The sequence below is a fragment of the Pygoscelis adeliae genome, unplaced genomic scaffold (genome assembly GCF_000699105.1).
Source record: "Pygoscelis adeliae isolate BGI_AS28 unplaced genomic scaffold, ASM69910v1 Scaffold199, whole genome shotgun sequence".
Taxonomy (NCBI): Eukaryota; Metazoa; Chordata; class Aves; order Sphenisciformes; family Spheniscidae; genus Pygoscelis; species Pygoscelis adeliae.
In genome coordinates, this window is record NW_008825495.1 from 1,254,550 (window position 1) to 1,273,053 (window position 18,504).

General features: G+C 48.0%; 1 protein-coding gene across 1 annotated transcript; it reads left to right on the forward strand.

Moving 5' to 3' along the window:
- Positions 1 to 494: 494 nt before the first annotated feature.
- On the forward strand, positions 495 to 8,966 carry CLEC3B (C-type lectin domain family 3, member B). The gene is made up of 3 exons (XM_009331321.1): positions 495 to 706; positions 5,506 to 5,604; positions 6,943 to 8,966. The coding sequence occupies exons 1-3, from the start codon at positions 601 to 603 to the stop codon at positions 7,341 to 7,343; spliced, it is 606 nt and encodes a 201-aa protein (XP_009329596.1). The 5' UTR covers positions 495 to 600; the 3' UTR covers positions 7,344 to 8,966.
- Positions 8,967 to 18,504: the final 9,538 nt, after the last annotated feature.

Here is an 18,504-nt window from a genome sequence, read left to right on the forward strand (position 1 = left end):
GAGATTGCAGCAGCCCCTTGCAGTGGGGATAAAGCAGAAATCTCCATGCAGGGCCTTGCAGCATGCCGTGGTGGGGGCTGGGGTGCTCAGGTCCCCCCGCGTGTTCCCTCCACCGTTGCCAGTGCTCGCAGCATCCCTCGTGGGCAGCCCTGCAGAGGGGCCGCCCGGGCAGGCTGGCCTCCCCCCTCTGTTCCCCCAGCCACCCAAACTGTTTCCCACCTCACATCATCGTTGCCATTGCCGACAATGGCATGAGATCAAACCCATGGCATTTTGCTAAAATCCATAGGAAATCATTCCACAGCCTTTCCTTATGTTTAGCTTAGCAGACTTTCAGTAGATTAATTCCCTTCTTTTTTTTCTTTTTTTTTTTTTTTTAAACAAAAACAAGCAGCGTGCTAAGAAATGCAAACCCGCTTGGATGTTTTCAGCCTTGGCCAGAGCCGCCCGAGCCCCCCCGGGCCCGGGAGGCTGCCTCTGGCCAGGGCTCAGCAGAGGGTTTTCTGGGACAGCCATTTCTGATCCAAGCCGGTGTTAAGCCGGCTGTCTGAGGGCAGAGCAGAGCCAATCCACCTCCGCTCGGCACCGGACAGCAGCAGCATGGCGCTCTGGGGAGCCTGCCTGCTCCTCTGCCTCCTTTCCCTCGCCCAGGTCTCCGGCCAGCAAAACGCCAAAGTCCGGCAAAAGCCAGTGGCTTCCAAGAAAGGTAAGGAACAGCGGCACCTTCCCGGCAAGGAAACCTGGCGGGGCTTGGGGGGGATGCAATCACTCTGGTCATTTGGGCGTTTAACAGTGCTTTAATGAAACTTAAAAAAGCATCTAAAAACCTAACAAAGTTATTTTTTTCCTCCCTGTGGGAATGATTGCATAGCCCTTCTGTAAAATAGCGAGGAAGTTGAAATGTTTTTGGCGGGTTCCTACCTTGAATAAATTTGATGGGACAACTTGGTCTGAACTTCAGAGGGCAACATTATTTTCCGTGTTACCTCTAAGGTTCGCCCCAAACTTTTCCTCTACTAAAATCTCCCTTTCTGTGACCCCTACCCCTCCTCATTCATTGTTCAGAAGCAAATAAGTGGCAGATGACAGACTGCTGTTGTAGATTTGGAGACAAGAGTAGGCAGATAAAATATAATCCATTAAATATCAACATGGATCTTCATTTTAAAACACTTGCCCCGGGTGTATGTCAAGCCATATATGAGCTCCGACTACTCAGGCTTACCAGAGGGCAATGCACACAAAAAGATGCCTAAGTTTCCTTTTCCCTAGTGTGGGTTTTTTTTTCCTTCTCTTTTTTTCTACTGTCCCATCCTTTCTCCCTCTGACTCAATGCACATTAATTATAGGGGAAGGCAGGTAAGGAAGCAGCTTGCGTTGCAGCCCAGTGGCGTGTGAGCCTGCCTGCCTGATGTGTCCGACTGCAGTCGTGTGAGCTTGGACCGCTTCTGGCGGGCGCTGGGCTGCTTGGAATGAAGTGGGGAGCGAGGAAGAAGCATCCCAGGAATTCGCTTGGCCAGGCTGCTCTCTACGCTCGCCCAGTGGCTATTTTTGTCTGATCCCATCCTTGAGAAATTTTTCCTTTTTCTCCCATTAGATCTTTCATGAAGATCTATGAAATCACTGCATAGCTGCTTGTTCCATGTCTGTGGCTGTTTTCTAGAGCAAAAATACCTCCTTGGGCTGGTACAGGGTACATACGTGTGTTGCACTTACTGGATGTATCAGGAGAGAGAAATGAGATTCTTAGAGAAATCTTATTTTTCTCCCTGTGTCGCTGGAACTGCTGTTTGTAACCCACTGGTGACAAGCAGGTGAGAGAAAAATCAGGTGGTGGGAGAAAAGTCAGGTGGTGGGAGAAAAATCACCTTTTTGACAAGAAAACTGGGCTCTGATTTAAACACATTTTTCAGAGGGGAGGGGGCAACTTTTTTTTTCTGAAAGTCAAGCCATCTGAAACAGCTGGTGGTAATTTTTCCTGAGAGCCTCGGGGTTACTTTTCAAAGGAGAGGTCAAGTTTTCTTTGGGGAAAAGAAAGAAAACCCCAAACTTGGCTTTTTTTGGCTGGCCGCATCCAGCCCCACAGCGGGTCAGCTGCCCTGCCTTTACTGGAAACTTCCAGCATTTCTTAGTTAACTTTTTTCTGATTGTTACCAACACCAGGAGGTGGGGAAAGAAGGAGGAAAGCACTAAAACTCCCCCGCGAGGCTCCTCTTTGCCCCCAGCCCCTCGCCACGTCCAAGGCTGCCTGCCTGCCCACCCACCGCAGGATCCGGGGCTCAGCCGCTCCTGCCATGAGCGAGGGCAGGATGGCCCCATCCCATCCCCATCCCTACCCCTACCCCAGGCCCCCAGCACCCCCCCGTCCCAGCCCACGCCCAGCCCTTCGCTTGGGATGGTCGGGCAGGGTGAAGCCACTGGAGGGTTGGGGTGTTTGGCTGGATTTATTTTTTTTTTAATCTGCACAGCCAAACCACAAATGTTAGAAAAGAAAATGATGATTTGAGCTAAGCTTTTTTTCTAATTTTTCCTTTTATTTGTTTCTTTTGTTTTGTTTTGTTTTTTCTTCTTCTTTTTTGTAATTATTGCTTACACTTGGATCTGCTTCAGAACAAAAATGGTGCTGTTTCAACATGAAAAAGCCAAACCATAGCATTTAGAAAATGCTGAGATAGCACATTCACTTTGCCTGCTGTTGGGTTTTTGCCCCCTCAGATTGCTCCCCAGTGATTTTCCCAGACGCAGCAGTTCAGCAAACTTTCCCCAAACCCCGATGTCTTGAGGGGCAGATGGGATTTGCCCTCCTCCGGCGGCCGCGGGGGTCTCGCCCAGAAGGGTGCCCAGGGGAGGAGGGAGCCGCAGTGGGTGATGGCATCCCCTGTCTCAGGGGTCCAGGCTGGGGACCCGCCAGCCCCGGGAGGGCTCCCCTTGGTCACAGCCATGGCAGGGTGCTGGGAGCACAGGAGAGAGCATCTTTGCGTAGGTCTCGCGTGTATTTTTAAGGAAATTGGAGCCGGCCATCGGAGTCCAGATGCTTAAATCAGCAGGTAGGGGCTGATGTGGGCGCTGCTCCTGAGGCTGCCCAAAATTCATGTGTAATCTTGGAGTCTGGGTACTCTTCCCAGAAAATGCCTGTGAACATTTACACTGCTATAAACCCAGTGCAAGTGTGTTCGGTCCCTTCCTCTGATCCAGGGACAGACTGCAATATGGGACCCGACTTTCCCGGCTGGGACATTCAGGGAAATGCCTGGTGTCAGAAGAAATACCGATGGCCAGGCGGGTGTGATGACAGACATTGCAAACCAGAGCAATGCTTGCCCTGCCAGGGGACAGAAACCTGTTCGGATAGGAACAAACTGGACGATGCCTGCCTAGGCAAAGCTAAGCAACCCAGATATAGATCCAAATTTCATATAGGAATAGTTAAATAAGCAAAATGAAGTACAGAGGGATTCGGTTGTTATTCAGCATATAACTAGAACAAAGAAAAATGGGCAAGAGCTCCCATTTGCAGCATCAAATACATTACTGGCCAGGCTTTCAAACCAACAGACTATTGCGACCCACGTCCTTCTGTGAGTCTCCTCTTCATCTCGCCTCTGCCCGTGCTTAATCCTGCTGCTCACGGGTCGCCGCACAAGGGCCTGCTCCAGCTCCCATGGGCCGCATTGGAAGCCCCCATGCTGGCTTCAGTTGCAGCAAACCCAAGCTGTAATAGCCTTGACCATGGGCTTCAGGAGGTGAGCCTTGAGGAAATAACAGCGCAGAGACAAAAACCTCTGGCAATAGAATAGCAAACTCGATGTTTGTTGACGTAGCCGCAGTATTTGCTTTGTAGCAGAAATGCAAATTAACAACTCCCGGTTCTCCCTGCGATGTCCCAGTGAACGCGCTGCTGCAGGAACATCTTGTGGCCCAGGGCTTGGAAACTAGGTGGTGAAAAGGGACAGGGCGCTTAGGTAGTTATTAAGGAGACGTGTCCACCTTGGGTGACAGGGACGCTCTAGATGGGAACCCACCAGCAAACCTGGCTGGAACAATGTAAGGAGCTGCCCCAGCAAGACTCCTTGGCAGTGTCCTGCCATGGCTCTTGTATGTTACTTAAACCTAAGGGACATTTGTTCTGCTGCAAGAGAAGCTTGCATGTAAAAAAAAAAAGGTATTAATTAGCTGTTTCCCACAAAGTGGTTTCATCAAAGGCACCAAAATAGTAACTAGTGCCTCAGTATTAAGTGAACCCATTAAAGTTAATTGAGCAATGAGTAAAGCAGCTTAATGCCCTCCTCCTGATGTGTCTGGCTTTTCATATTCATGGCACCGTGTAATCTTTGGGCTGGTGGTTTTGGTCCGCATCCAAGCTGCTTCCTCACTTACCTGGCTTGATGCCTCAGCTCCCCATCTCCTTGACCTTTGAGGAAGCCTGTCCTACTGCGTTCCTGGGCAAATTGTCCCTTTTCCTTTCACCCCATGAGGACTACTAGATGCTTACGCCAGGCAAGGTAAAGCAATAAGAGCAGCAGAGATAGCGTAATGAATACAAACACCTCAATGTCCGATCTCCTACCACCTCCAAGGCACAACGGTCCTTTTGCTCCTAGACAGGAGAAATCCAAGTACCAATTAATAGTTGGTTGGAGCTGTTGCAGAGGCGACACACCTAGCAAGATGTAGGCTTTAGTAGCAGGCTGCAACCAACTCCCTGGCCAAGGAGGTGTCCTCTCGTGGCGGGAGAGCAGCTCTGGCCAGTTTTTGGGTACCTGCACCAGGGATGCTGAAGGCAGTGGCAGGGCAAAGGCAGCTGTGATGGCCTGAGGGATGGTGTGGTTGGTGGGCTGAAGGATGGGGGGGGGCTGATGGTGCAGGGGCAGATCTAGTGGAGGTACTGCAGCCCTATGCACAGCAAAAAGTGCATACAGAGAAAATCATGCTTTAGGGTGTTTAAGCCAGGAGGTTGTGCTGTGAAGAGTGAGAGAGGGAGGGCATGTTTTTGAGGAGTTTAAAAAAACAATAAATCCTATTCAGCAGCAGCTTTAAGTTCCCCACAAAACACTCATGTGCAGCACAACTGCTGCTCAGGAAGGGCAGCATCATGTGGTGCCCTCCTGCATTTTGGGAGCTTGACCCCAGTGCAGCACCACCCCAGGCGAGTGCCCTACCTAGGGGCTCCAAAGACGAGGCTGCACCTTGCGATGCTCATGCGTGTGACCCCGACCTCAGCATTGCAGCAGCAGCCAAGGGGAGACCGCTGCCCCACGAAGCCCCACGGGGTGCAAAGCCCCAAAGCCCAAACTGGGAAAACTGGGTTGCTGGTGGAACCAGGCCAGCAAGCAAACGCTCACTCTGATAGATGTGCAAGGGGACAGGCGTCGACTTTGCAAATCCCTTTTGTCTGTCTTTCTCTAAGGGCAGAGAAACAGGGAGTTCTGATGATAGGAACAGCTTTGGCTGCCTCCCTGGGGGACGCAGCCAATGTTTATGCTCCTCCCTTGGTTCCTCCAACAGATGGTGTGAGCCTCAAAATGATTGAAGACCTGAAGGCCATGATTGACAACATCTCTCAGGAGGTTGCTTTACTGAAGGAAAAGCAAGCACTCCAGACAGGTAAAGGACTCGCTAAAGAAGGCATGGCTTTTGCTTTGAGAGAGGAGCTGCTTATAAAGCGGCTATAATTGCTCCGCACGCTTTAACAAGAGATGTCCAAGCGCCCTGCTACGAGGAGTCCATCACAGGGAGAGAGGTTCGGGGATCAAAGCAAAAGTGTGGGCTCGCTGCAATTCCTTCAGGCAGATGAAGGTCCTCAAGCCATTAATGACGTGAGTTGTGCAGCGTATGGCCCCCCTGTTTATGTGCTAGAGCTTCCCATTTGTAAAGCTGTGGATATTTCTATGACACTAAGCCAGATGTTCACTTTCCTTTCTGAATCAGAGGGATGGGTAATGGATTATTCTGTACTTCAGTCAAATGTAGCTTGCTCTTTTGTCTGAACTCCAGTGAAATGGTGACCTGGTCTCGTATACATACCACGGTATTGCCCAGGGAACCTCATGGAGGTCAGTCCCACCATGCTTCATTGAACACGTACAGAGGACAAGCCTAAAATGTCCATCTTCCAGCCATGCTCCATGGTTATTCTGTGCAAACTCCACCGACATCGGTAGGAGAGGGATTTGCAGAACACGAAACAGAAATGAGATGAAACTGCAAGTTAAGGAGAATGTTCTCCTTAAAAGAAAAGGAACACAAGCAAAATCAAGGCTTTAGTTCCAAGCTCACATTCATTGGTTTGGATATTAATGCATGGCTCTGATTAGTTATTGTTTTGCTACAGTACCCTGCACTCTCAGGGTTTAAAGCTTAAAAAAAAATAAAATAAACTGCTATTCTTAACAATAAAATCAGAGGCAAGTAGAAACTTCCTCTGAGGACCTCAAGCTATGCAAGCACAACACTTCTGATCAAAGCCTATTAAAAAAGACATTTTTCTCATGCCTGCATAATTAAGATGATTGAACTGAAATTGCAGACTTTTTTCCAAAACACTCCAACACCCGGCAGCGCCCATCACAAACCTTACCTCCAACAAAGTCATCAGAGAAAGCATAGCAGCAGCTGGGGAAGGGCGAGGCCAGGGGAAGGGGTAGGAGGACCACACTGTGCCTCTGCTCTGGCAGCGGCAGAGCCCAGGAGGGTGACGGGGCACCCCGAGGTCCATTTTTCCTGATGGTTTGCAGACAGGGAGGGCACGTCCCCGCAGCCATTCCCTGCGTAGGAGGGAGAGGGCCCCTGGGACTCCCGTGCTGCTGAGGGTTGCTGCACAGCCTAAGAAATGAAGTTTGTAGTTTGGCTGCTGCGTTTGCTGCTGCTGCCTCTTCCTGGGCGCTGTTTTTAAAACCAATTCCCTTTCTGTCTTTTTGTTCTGTTCGTGTGGCAACCTCTCAGTTTGCCTGAAAGGCACCAAAATTGACCTAAAATGCTTTCTTGCGTTTTCGGAGACCAAGACGTACCACGAGGCCAGTGAAAACTGCATCTCGCAGGGCGGCACGCTCAGCACCCCCCAGACCGGGGAGGAGAACGATGCCCTCTACGACTACATGCGCAAGAGCATCGGCTCTGAGGCGGAGATCTGGCTGGGCCTCAACGACATGGCGGCGGAGGGCAAGTGGGTCGACATGACAGGTGGCCCCATCCGCTACAAGAACTGGGAGACTGAAATCACCACCCAGCCCGACGGCGGCAAGCTGGAAAACTGCGCAGCCTTGTCGGGGGCCGCCGTCGGCAAGTGGTTCGACAAGAGGTGCAAAGACCAGCTGCCCTACATCTGCCAGTTCATGATCGTGTAGCGGTGGGGGCTCCCCCCTGCCCACCCGCAAACCCGGGTCTTCCCCCTTTGGCAGCAGGATTATAAAGCTATAGGTATGTGTACGTGTACATGTACATATGCACGCACACGCGCACATGTTCAAGTAGAGTCACTCTTTGCAAAGGAAGTCGTCACGGCTCGGTATCGGATTAGAGAGCGTTAGAGCATTTCGTTTGGCCGCACCCAGCCCCATTAGCAGCTGCATCGTTCTTACTAAGGCACGATTTATAGATATATTTTTTTACACAGGGAATTTATTAGGACGGCTTGATTGTTTCGGCAAAGAACCAGTGCAGCAGTCCAGCCTTGCAAACAGCTGCCTCGACTGCCCAGGGCTGTCACTCTGCAATGTCCTTTCCCATCTTGCTGAGCTTCACTGGGGCACCAGCAAAGCTAGTTCCTGCTTTCTTCTCCTCTTTTGCTTCCCCATAAGCCCTGGCAGCAAGGTGCACGGGATTGAGATCCTCGTCCCTCACAGCGCCCCAATTCAGGCTCCTGGGGATCGAGGTCCTGTCTCAACGAGCAGAGGGAGTTACCTCTGCTTTGCGTTGAGAGATACAGTTGGGCTTATTGGCTGAGTACCAGCTGCTCAACGCGTTGTTCAACTCATCCAACTATGTGTATGAATGAATTAGCAAGTAACAGGCATGGGTCGACTTACTGAGAAGGAGGGGGTCCTTTCCAGAAGCATTTTCCATTTTGTTCATCCTTTTCTCATCAGTCAGAAGCCAACGTTTCCCTGATTTCAGTAGGAGAGCTAGACCCACTGCCAGGTCTTTTAAAAAAATCCCGTCAGAAGCTTTATTTATTCTTCAGCATCACAGAGGAAGCAGTGATGACTTACAGCATAGTCAGTCAAATATATTCTTGGAAATAGAAAATGAAAGTATTAGGTAAATAACAGAAATGTAATGCTATTCGGGAATATGCTGCCTTATAAAAAACAACTGTCTATTGAAAATGAGCCCCAGGACAACTCACTTTAGCAGCTTTAGGAATCATCTGACCTATTTTAGTGATGGAAACCCAGCTGAAATTCTCCAGTCTTTGTCAATCTGGGCACAGTCCTCAGCAAACATAAATCTGCTGAGTACTGTTTGTGCCAATAAAGTCATGCCCAGCTGAAGGTCTGGCCTCAGTAATTTTTTGCTGAGAAAAGGGTTAAAGAAAAAAAATAAATTGAAATAAACAGCAATGGTGGGAAAGAAGCACAGGTCACCTCGACGGCTTAACGAAGCTTTGCCGACACTGATTTGCTGGCTGTTGGCTGAAAGATATCAGCAGTTCTTTGCAGCTCAGTGCTTGGTAATAACCCCTCCAGTTCGGGTCACATCCCCTGCGCTGCCAGTTTGGGGGTGTCAAGACATGATGCTCTTAGGGAGCCCACAGGAGAGGTGTTTCAATTTGCTGCTTTGTTTGAAAACAGCACGATGGTGGGTATTCCAAGACGTCAAGTGGGAGAGCCAAGCTGGAGGGATTGAAACACACACACACACACACACACAAATGCAGAGCGCACACTTCCGAGGCTGTCACTATTGCCAAACTCTCCGCTGTTCAAATGACTATAAAATAAAGATATATATATATAGCTTGCTGAAGGAATGGAGTTGCGTCAATGTGATTGGAGTGCTTTCTTCTCCTTCCATTTCTCTTCAGAGCAGCTCCAGGGACCTGTCAGAGGGTCGGAGATATCAAAGGCAGAGGGGAAAAGCAAAAAGCAAGAGCCTCCCACCCTGGGATATGGTTTATAGGATTTTCACCCTCCCTCTTATCATCCCAGTCACATGCCACACGCGGGATACAGGCAGGGAATCCTTTTATAGGCAAATAAGATTTCCTTCCTCTCCTTCTCTTGCTGCTGGGAAATGTCGCTCCAAAATACGAGCCAACCCAGAAGAAAGGTCCTTCCCTCACCCCTGTTTGGCAGCGGTAGCAGTGCCGGGGGAGGTGGCACCTCAGGTCCCAGCATGGAGCCAGCACTTCCCAGGCTACCTCCCACCTCCTCTGCAATGAGCAGAGCTGTAGCAGCACTGAGCATCCCTCTCCTTCCCTCACTGAGGTGGTGACGACTTCTCCCTCCTCATCCTCCTCCTCAGCATCCCGTGAAGGAGAGAAGATCATACATGAGGAAGACAGTGCTCCACACCAGTCTGGGAGGTTTCAACAGCTGCAGAACTGCAAGTGAAATGAGGTCTCTTCTGCACAAGAGGACAGCCCTTTGCAGGCTCTGGGCCCTGATCCTGAATGTTTCCGAGGCTCTTTGCTGTAGGTCATGGTTACACCCTACAAGCCAGCTTGTCGCAATATAAACCCTCTAGTTTATAGAGGGCGATCCCTCCATGTTTTGAGATACACATGAATGCAAAGCAGCAAAGCTGGCAGCATTGCTGGCTTTGATCCTGACTTTTCATAAACCACAAGGTCTTAAAACACAAATGTGTGGTCAGAGAAATAAACAGGGGGCTTTTATGGGAGCTCAGGAACTAAAGAGGGGCACTGCAAAAGCCACAGACCGTGGCGATGCTGGGCTTTGGGGAAGATGCGGGTGCTGTAGCTGGACCATCTCTTTGCATGGAGTGCGAATCTGAAAAGCATCCATGGAGGTCGATGCCAAAGGGTATTCCCAGAGAGGACATTAAAGAGTCAATATGCCAAAATCTGGAGAATAACAAGTTGCTCTCAGCAGATTTCTTGCTCGTATCTCTCTTGCTCTCTATTTTCACATAGCTACACTCCTGCCAACACCATTCTTCATAGATGTTTTGCTCTTCTGAAGCTGGGAGGAGTGCAGGGAAGGGGTGGCTTTGCTCCTGCCCTATTTGTTGGACCCAGGATGCCAAAAACTGACCTTGCAGCTTCAGGGTTGCATTTATGAGTTTAATATTTTTCTACATGTTTTTTCTTACTGAACATTATGAATTACAAATTTTCTTTTAAAAGCCAAAGAAAAAGAAATTCTGGAAGAGTCCTCATCCTTGCTTACCGCAGCACTCTTTTTTATTTGTTTGTGGCTAACCCCATGTTTTGTGCTTGCTCGCAGTGAATGCCGGGGTGGAGGGGTGGAGCATGGCCCGATGAGAACTGCCTGGAGCAGATGGGGTCCATCTGCTGGGGGCTGGGATAAGCATCACTTTTTTGATCTTCTATTAAATATTTTTGGCACTCAAGCCAGAGAAGAACATCTGCTGTCCACAAAGTGCAGTCTCAGCCAAAGGCATGCAGACTAGTGGAAAGAAACCTCAGCTCTTCCCCAATAAAAAGAAATGTGGAAGTGATCATGTCTGAACCAACGTATTGCGACACCTGCAATCTCAATTGAATGCCATGTTATTAAAATAGGAGATGTTGTGTAAGATCTTGTGCCACTGATCACGCTGCTCAGCTGCCTGTGGCTCTGTAACACAGCAGAGGAAAGATGAAATATGAAATGTCCATATATTTATATAAACAAAAGAAGAAAAGTTACTGGGTGAGCCCACAGAAAGCGTTACCCCAGCACTACACCATCCACAGCTGACTTCAGTAGAGCTACGCTAATCTACCCAACTGATTGCCCTGACCCCAATTCACCAAGGTCCTGAAGTACAGGCAAAGGACCAAATGGTTAAAAGTAAAATGGTTAACCGTAAAATGGTTAACACCTTTCTGAAGTATCCCTCTGAGCAAGGGCCAGAACAGCACACATCAGCGCCCCAGCCAGCAGCCAGCTTGCTTTTGGTTTCGGTCAGTAAAAGGGGCAGGTAGGCAAAGGTGGGTAAGAATTTGGGAGTCACAAGCCAAAAGCTTGTTCTGAGCCTTGAACACTTTTGTGGGACTCAATCCTTAGCAGCCCTGGGTAAATTCAGATCAAGAAAGTTTGGTGACGTGGGAAAAGGACCCCAAGCAGAGAAAGGGAGAAAATTCACACTCAGAACAAGCAACCAAACCCCACGCCTCTGCTCCTTGCATCTGTCTGCTCAGCCTGGGGGTTGCTCAGACCCAAGCCTCTCACCCTGTCAGATGTAGTCTCTCCCCATCATCTTTTGCAAGGAACAGCTCCCAAACACTTCTGCTCCTACCTACCCCAAGGGGAACCTCTGACTGTGGGATGAGACCATCAGTAGGATGCACCTCAAAAGGGAAGGAGCACCTCCACCCCTGCACCACTGAGCCTTGTTATTCCTATAGGCTTTACTGTTTGGTCCCACTTCTACGTAAACGCTGAACCCCACTTCAGTACCTGACCTCTCAGTCTCTCCTTTTGCAAATAAAATAAAGAACTAAATTAAAGTTACATTTCTCCAGCTCAGAAGCCGTCATAGGCAGGGAAGAAACACAGATCTGTGAAGATCAGCAAACAAGGGAAAGCCAAACGACCACTGGGAGCATAAATATAAAACAGTTGGGGGTCACTACACTGATGGAGAGCGTAAGAAGAATCTCCTTGGGGGCAGCAGATAAAGCAGGGGATGAGAGAATATTAGACTATGGTGTACAGAGAGAAAAAATAGTGCTTTATTCCCTAACAACATCCAAAAGTATCTCCAGTTTAGAAGTACCCGGAGGGAATCCAAAGGTAACAGCTGAGGACTGTTGCAAATACAGCTTAAAACAAAATCACAAATATCTTAGCCATAACTCGCACCCAGCAGCCTCGTCACACTGTCCTGCTCTGTGCAAACAGGTCGGTGGTTGCCTCACCTCCCTGCAACCTCCCGCACACACGCTCATGATAGAGGCTCGGGCCATCAGGTGGTGATCATAAGGCACCCAGCACCTGCAGCCTGGGTGCTCACTAACCAGCGCTGTACCCTCAACGTCCAGCCTCAGCCCAGGAAGGAGACAAAACCCCATAGATGACCACGCTGCCAAGAGGTGAGGTCAACTGCTAATCGCAGAAAATATTTGCTTTCGCTTCAGCCCTGTTAGAAAGCTAACCCTGAGCCCGTTGAAGAGACTAAAACACACAAGCTGCTTGCCCACCTTGCAGGCCAGCAATAAAGAACACATCTCAGGAAGCTATGTTTAGAAAACACTGTGGAAAGCACTACATCTTATGAAAGAAAATGCAAGAGGAGAAATAAAACCTACACCACCTACTGCTTTGCAGAAATATCCCAGGGCCTGCTTAGTTTCCCACTGCGGTAACAGGAATGCTTCTTATTTCTATCACGCCCATCAACAAGGATCCCAAAAGCAAGGTCTCTGGCATTCAATATTGTACCCCGTTTCTGTGTTTCTCAGGACTGGTGAGGCCATATCTGGAGTGCCAGGTCCAGTTTTGGGCTCCCCAGTACAAGGGAGGATATAGACTTACTGGAGCAAGCACAATGAAGGGCCACAAAGATGATGAAGGGATTGGGGCAGCTGTTGTGTGAGAGCGGGGACTGCTCAGCCTGGAGAAGAGAAGGCTCAGGGGGTCTTATCCACATGTTTAAATGCCTGATGGGGACAGGTAGAGAAGACAGAGCCACGGGCACAAACTGAAATACAGGAAACCCTGCTTAAACAGAAGAGAAACCTTTTTCTCAGTGAAGGTGGTCAGACCCTGGCACAGGTTGCCCAGAGAGGCTGCGGAGTCTCCATCCTTAGAGATGCTGAAATCCTGATCAGACACAGCCCTGGACAACCTGCTCCAGGAGACCTTGCTCTGAGCAGGAGGTGGGACCGGGTGATCTCCAGAGGTCCCTGCCAACCTCAACTAGTCTGTGCAGACACGGAGACTGAGCAAGGGATCCTACCTATGTAACTGGGTCCTCTTCTACAGTCACAGGGGAGAAACAGGCATTTCAGGGGGAGACTGATGACCTCAGGCACCTGGTGGATGAGCTGTCATGTAAAAGCCTTCCTACAATGAAAGCTTATCAAGAAAGCTGATAAAAAATCTCTTGTGGGATGTGATTTCTACACTGTAGTGTTGCCAGAGCTCTAGATACTAGGTCTTGCTGCTCTGCCAAGTGTGATCAGAAGACAAGAGCTGAAACTTCATATAGCTATTCAACTGAAAGGAAACTGAAAAAAACTCCACCAAAGCACCACAAAGTAAATGAGATGTATTTTTATATTAAGGGATCAGTCCAAACACAAAATTCACAAACGGATAGATGCAATTGTGAACCAGCTCAACCACAGTGACAGATTTGCTTTGCTGTTACTGAGCAGGATCGTCCATAGGCAGCTGGATTCATGTGCAACCTGGACACTGCTCCATCGCTGGGAAGGCTTGGATCCAAACCCAAAACCGCTGAGCACCAAGCCACACTGACGTGGGGGATCCAAACCCCGGGAGATGGGAGATGCCACAGGTCCCACCAGCCTGCGCACCGGTGCAGAGGTGCTGCAACACACATCCATGGAGGTTGGCTCTTGCGCTTTGTTCTATAATATGTCAGAGCAGAAAGCCAAACCCTGAAGCGGGTAGACCTTAAACCAGTCAATTTTTAGGAAATGCTCCAGAAACAGCACTGGTTATAAACACGGTTAAACAATTGGCTCCACTGAAGAGCGAGGACTTGGAAGGAGCTGTGTGAATGGGGGGCTATGTACCTACAGTGAGTGAGTTTTTTACACAGCCTAGAATCTGAACTTGTTGTTCTGCTTCATTTTTCAAAGCAATCAGTGCTTTTTATTCCTAAATTAAAATGTATGCATCCAAAAGGGATGCAAACACAGCAAGTAATTGTAGCGTATCACTGGAGAAAGATAAGCAAACCTGAAAGCATGGTACTGGGGGAAAAAAAAACCACCTTACATATAAAATGTGGAAAGCTTGAAAACAAACAAAAATAATCATTACTGAGAATTTTTCCTTCTCACAGGAATTGTTATGCCAGCCTATACAAGTAGACCATTTTTAATGGAATTGCAGATGTAGGTAGTGTCCACAGCCAGATATAAAACCCTCATGGCTTTTATCAAGTGATTAAAAAGAGAGCAGACAGCTCTGGAGGCCAAACTGCAGTGAGCAGTGCATGCACCCAAAAGGAAAGACTCAGCCTTTGATTCACATGCTAATGAGGGGGCCTGGATGACCCTGGTGGTCCATAGAAAATCACGGTCTTGAGTCTCAGGAACAGGCTGTATTAGGGGCAAGATAGTTTTCTTGGTCCCCTCCGATTTTGGGATGAACAAGAGAGATGTCCATAAGCTGTCAGGCCCTCCTGGGACATCTACCACTTGGTTTCTTCCTTTACCAGTTCTCGCATGATGGAGCAAGCTAGCCATTGCCAAAATCCCTGGAGCAGACAGATGGCCCCAAGGCACAGGAAAACTGAGAAGCCAACTCACCTCCTTCCCTCGGCCTGGGGGAGAAGGGCACAGAGGGGGCAGCTGTCTCGCTCTAGGTCATACAAAAGTCTCAGGTAGAGCTCATGGTCTTGAGATATTGTCTTGTGATCAACTGTCCTCTCACCTCCCCCTGTGGAGAAGCGGTGTCTGCCAGACGCGGGGCTGAGGACACCACTCCTTTCCTGCTCTCCTTCCCCTTTCCCAATGCCCTGAATTCACAGTCCTTGGGGATTAAAGTTGATAGTTCCAGGCACAGGGACATGAAGTTGCATAAAAATTGTCTAGTAAAAACAGCCCCACACATAATCTGACAGTTTCCCAGTCTGAGTACCAGTTACCCATCCACGGGAACTGCAGTATGTCAGAGCTTATCTGCACGCGTCGTATTTTGCAGCAATCCCACTACTTCCTCAGCTGCATCCCCGCAGCACGGAGCAAGCCGGGATATTTAGTGTAGTGTTGAGGTGAACAAGCGCAGCGCTGGGATTTCAGCTAACAGGAGCAATGAGGAATGACATATGCCTAGACCCTCAAGCCATGCTTGGTCCTGGAACCAAGCTCTCAGTTAAATTCAAGCCTTCCCAGGCAGATAAAACAGGCAAGCACCACAGCAGCCAGCCCCTCTCACCCCTGCTCATCTCACATACAAGTTCCCATCAACTTGCTCCTCAGCTGCTCTTAGCAGAGCTGCAGGGAAAAACCCAGCTTTATCAAAGGAGAGGGAAAATTTAAAAGACTACCAGGTCATAACATCTACGTTCCAGCCCTTTGCCACGGTCACGGCCCAGAGACGCTAATGCTATTTTATTCATCAGGAAAGGCGCCCAGGCTGTGCGAGCATCACTGTGGGGAGCTGGGTTAGAGGCACAGGCTGGGTTGAGGCAGGGCTCCTGGGCACCCGGTACCCAGGCACCACGTGTGCCCAGAGACATCTGCCTTAGGGCTGTGATCATGATGCAGAGGGCACCCGAGTATTACGGACATTGCAGTCATGGGACTTCAGGTTTGAATCCTGCACAATGAAAGACAACACACACACAAAGTAAGAGATATTAAGGCTGTAAAGCCCCAGTCCTTGAGAAAATCAGGAAAATGTGAAAATTAAGGTTGCCTGGAAACCTTAATACAACACCCTTCTTCCATTATATCATCGTACATTAGCTGTACCAGTAATTTCATAGCAGGGTTAGTACATTTAGTGCAAGCATGACAGCAGCAGTAACCGCAGCAAATGCTGTTACAGCAGTAGCTTTGTGGAAAAGGATGAAATCTAAGTACCCAGGCAGAAATGTGCCCTCCTGCTGTACACCTCCTCCCTCCCTTGTTTTCCCTGGCTGTGACCTAGATGTGACCAGTTTCTCAGCCAAAACCCAAAGGGTGGGCTCCAGCTCCAAGCCCACCCTGGTTAGGGTCCACTATTAATGTTGATAAAAGTAACATCTCATGTTCCTACTGTTGTATAAAGTTATCCAAAGATACTCTGCCGGCAAAGGTTAGTGCAGAATAGTGATTTAGCTAAATATCATGGCTAGGAGCAGAGACTCAATAGTCAGAGGGGTACTAACTTCTGGGCTTGGGAACGCCCAAGGGCAGCACACACTTGGACCTCGTCATCCCCAAAAGCCCAGCACAGCCTGCCTACCTGCTGCATCTCTGGGACATTGGCAGGAAAGAGAGGTGGTTGTGATTTTTCCAGGAACAGAGTAAGCTTCATTCACAGCTCCTGCCATGGCAAATGGGATCCTCCTCTTGCGTCTGCATCCTCACAATGATGACATGAGACAACGCCAAGTTTGGCATACTTTATTAATTGTTAACAGTAAGAAATACCAGAATGAGGTGAAATTACGCCAAAAGGAAACATGAAGGAAAATATCTACCCTCAGAATAAGTGATAAGCTTCACCTTAATGATTAAAGTTAAAATTGGTATCTGAGCCTTCAAGAGCGAAGAGATGCATTATTCTTATCATCTTTTTCTGCTTCGAGGTAGCAGGAAGGGGAACAGCTCCTCTGTTTTGTTCCTCGGTGACAGAAAGCCACGGTGTCATCACCATTGCATCACCTAAAGCAAAGTGTGAATTGGTGGAGACATTTTTACTATGGTAAATGTTAGTGAAGCAATTACAGATTTTTGTAAAGCCTATCTTGGAAAGAGGTTACTGGTAGCGACATGATTCGTTGCACTGTTCGTGGACCTGGCTTGTTCTGCACACTTCCATCTAATTTGCTGTCTAATTAGGTATTACTCATACGAGAGGTCATTCATGTCAAGAGAAGCAATAGTTTCCAGAATAATCCAAGTTTTTCCTACATCTATTAACGTTTTCCCAAGTACTTCTCCAGCTATTTGAGATGTAAACAATTACTTCGAGTACTGCTGCTTCATTCAATGCTGAAGCAGCTTTGTGGCAGCAAAATCTGGGGACCTTGCTGTAGCAAACCTCACCCAGCAGCTTTGCTGCAATCCAAGCAGTTCAGGTGTGACTAGAGTAAGAAATACGTTGTAGACAAAGGTTAAAAGTATTTCACCCCAGCATTGGCTGCTGGGTGTAAATCTCAGAGAACATTCACCAAAAAAGTGGTTTCTGGAGACTTCTGTCTTGAATTTGGCTGATAGGGAGTGTGGGGAGAAGGGAAGACAAGACATGAAAATACAACAGTAGGAAAAAGAAATGGGGGTGATGACAAAAATCCGCCTTTCAGCCGGTTCTTGGAGCAACTTTGTTGACACATGGTTCAACCTCTCCAGGTTGAGTTGTCTTACTTCCAGCAGTGCTACCTTTCCAGCTATAACCTGGGCACAGATTCCTTAAGCCTCACGTCTCACGAGTAGTATTGGGAAGCGTTGTCACAGAAATCCAGCATCTCCTTTCAGCTGAAGCTGTATCTTGTCCTTTAACCCAGATGGGAGGCCACAAAAACCTAAGGAGAACGTGTAGGAGTTTGACCCGCAGAACTGATCAGCCAAAAATCAAATGTCAGAATACACAGGTACATAGTAAATTGCCCATTTTCCTCAGATGTTTGACTAACAAGGAAAAACAGTAAATTGTCTTCTGGGATATTAGACATAGGCACGAACCCATATGCTTTGCTAGGTTGGTTTAAGACATTTAGAAACTTGTTCTCCATTAACCCAAAGAAAATAAATTAGAGAGGAAGATCTAATGGCTTGCTGCCTTTTTTTCCAATTGCTCTGAAAGACTAAGCTATAAAATGTTCACCAAACAATCATACTAGAAGATTTCATTATGCCTTTGCTTACTGTTTTAGGGTTTACCACTTACTAAATAAACTCTCATTAACTTAAGGAAAAAAATGAGGGGAAAACATATGAACCTTTTCAAGCTTTTGAATGGGTAAAGCATTAAGCTGTGAAAGTAATTACCAAGTATCTAAGCAGGTTTGATTTGGCAGGAAGTAGAACAGTTTTAATTTACTATGGAAACGTGAAATCTATAAAGATTCAAGCTTTTGAGTTTGCATCTTACTAAGATGATTATTCTTATACAAAAACATTTATCACAGCATTTATCTTTAAAGCCCTCACTTTTGAAGACACAGAAGTCGCATTACTTTTCTAAGTAGTGTAACTCAGATAGTTTCTACAGCGTGAGAAGGTACCAGTGGCTGTGCAGCTCTTCAAAGTTGAAAGCTTCATGCAATCATGCCCCAAAGTGCAAATGTGGAGTTTAGTATGAACAAAACTCTACCTAGCAGCTTAAACTGTAGAGCAGTCATTTTTTGCTTTTGTAGTTAACGTATGATACAGAACAACATCTATGCATACTTGGTTTTCGGTTACTTTTTCCAGAATCCAGCAATTAAATAAAAGTAGCATTTTGAAAGGAGAAACACACCATGAATTTT

What these genes read in the sequence shown, in the direction of transcription:
- CLEC3B (XM_009331321.1), top strand. Translation starts at nt 601, where the DNA reads ATGGCGCTCTGGGGAGCCTGCCTGCTCCTCTGCCTCCTTTCCCTCGCC. An exon ending in GCCAGTGGCTTCCAAGAAAG is followed by an intron (nt 707 to 5,505) that starts GTAAGGAACAGC and finishes TTCCTCCAACAG; the next exon opens with ATGGTGTGAGCCTCAAAATG. An exon ending in AAAGCAAGCACTCCAGACAG is followed by an intron (nt 5,605 to 6,942) that starts GTAAAGGACTCG and finishes GCAACCTCTCAG; the next exon opens with TTTGCCTGAAAGGCACCAAA.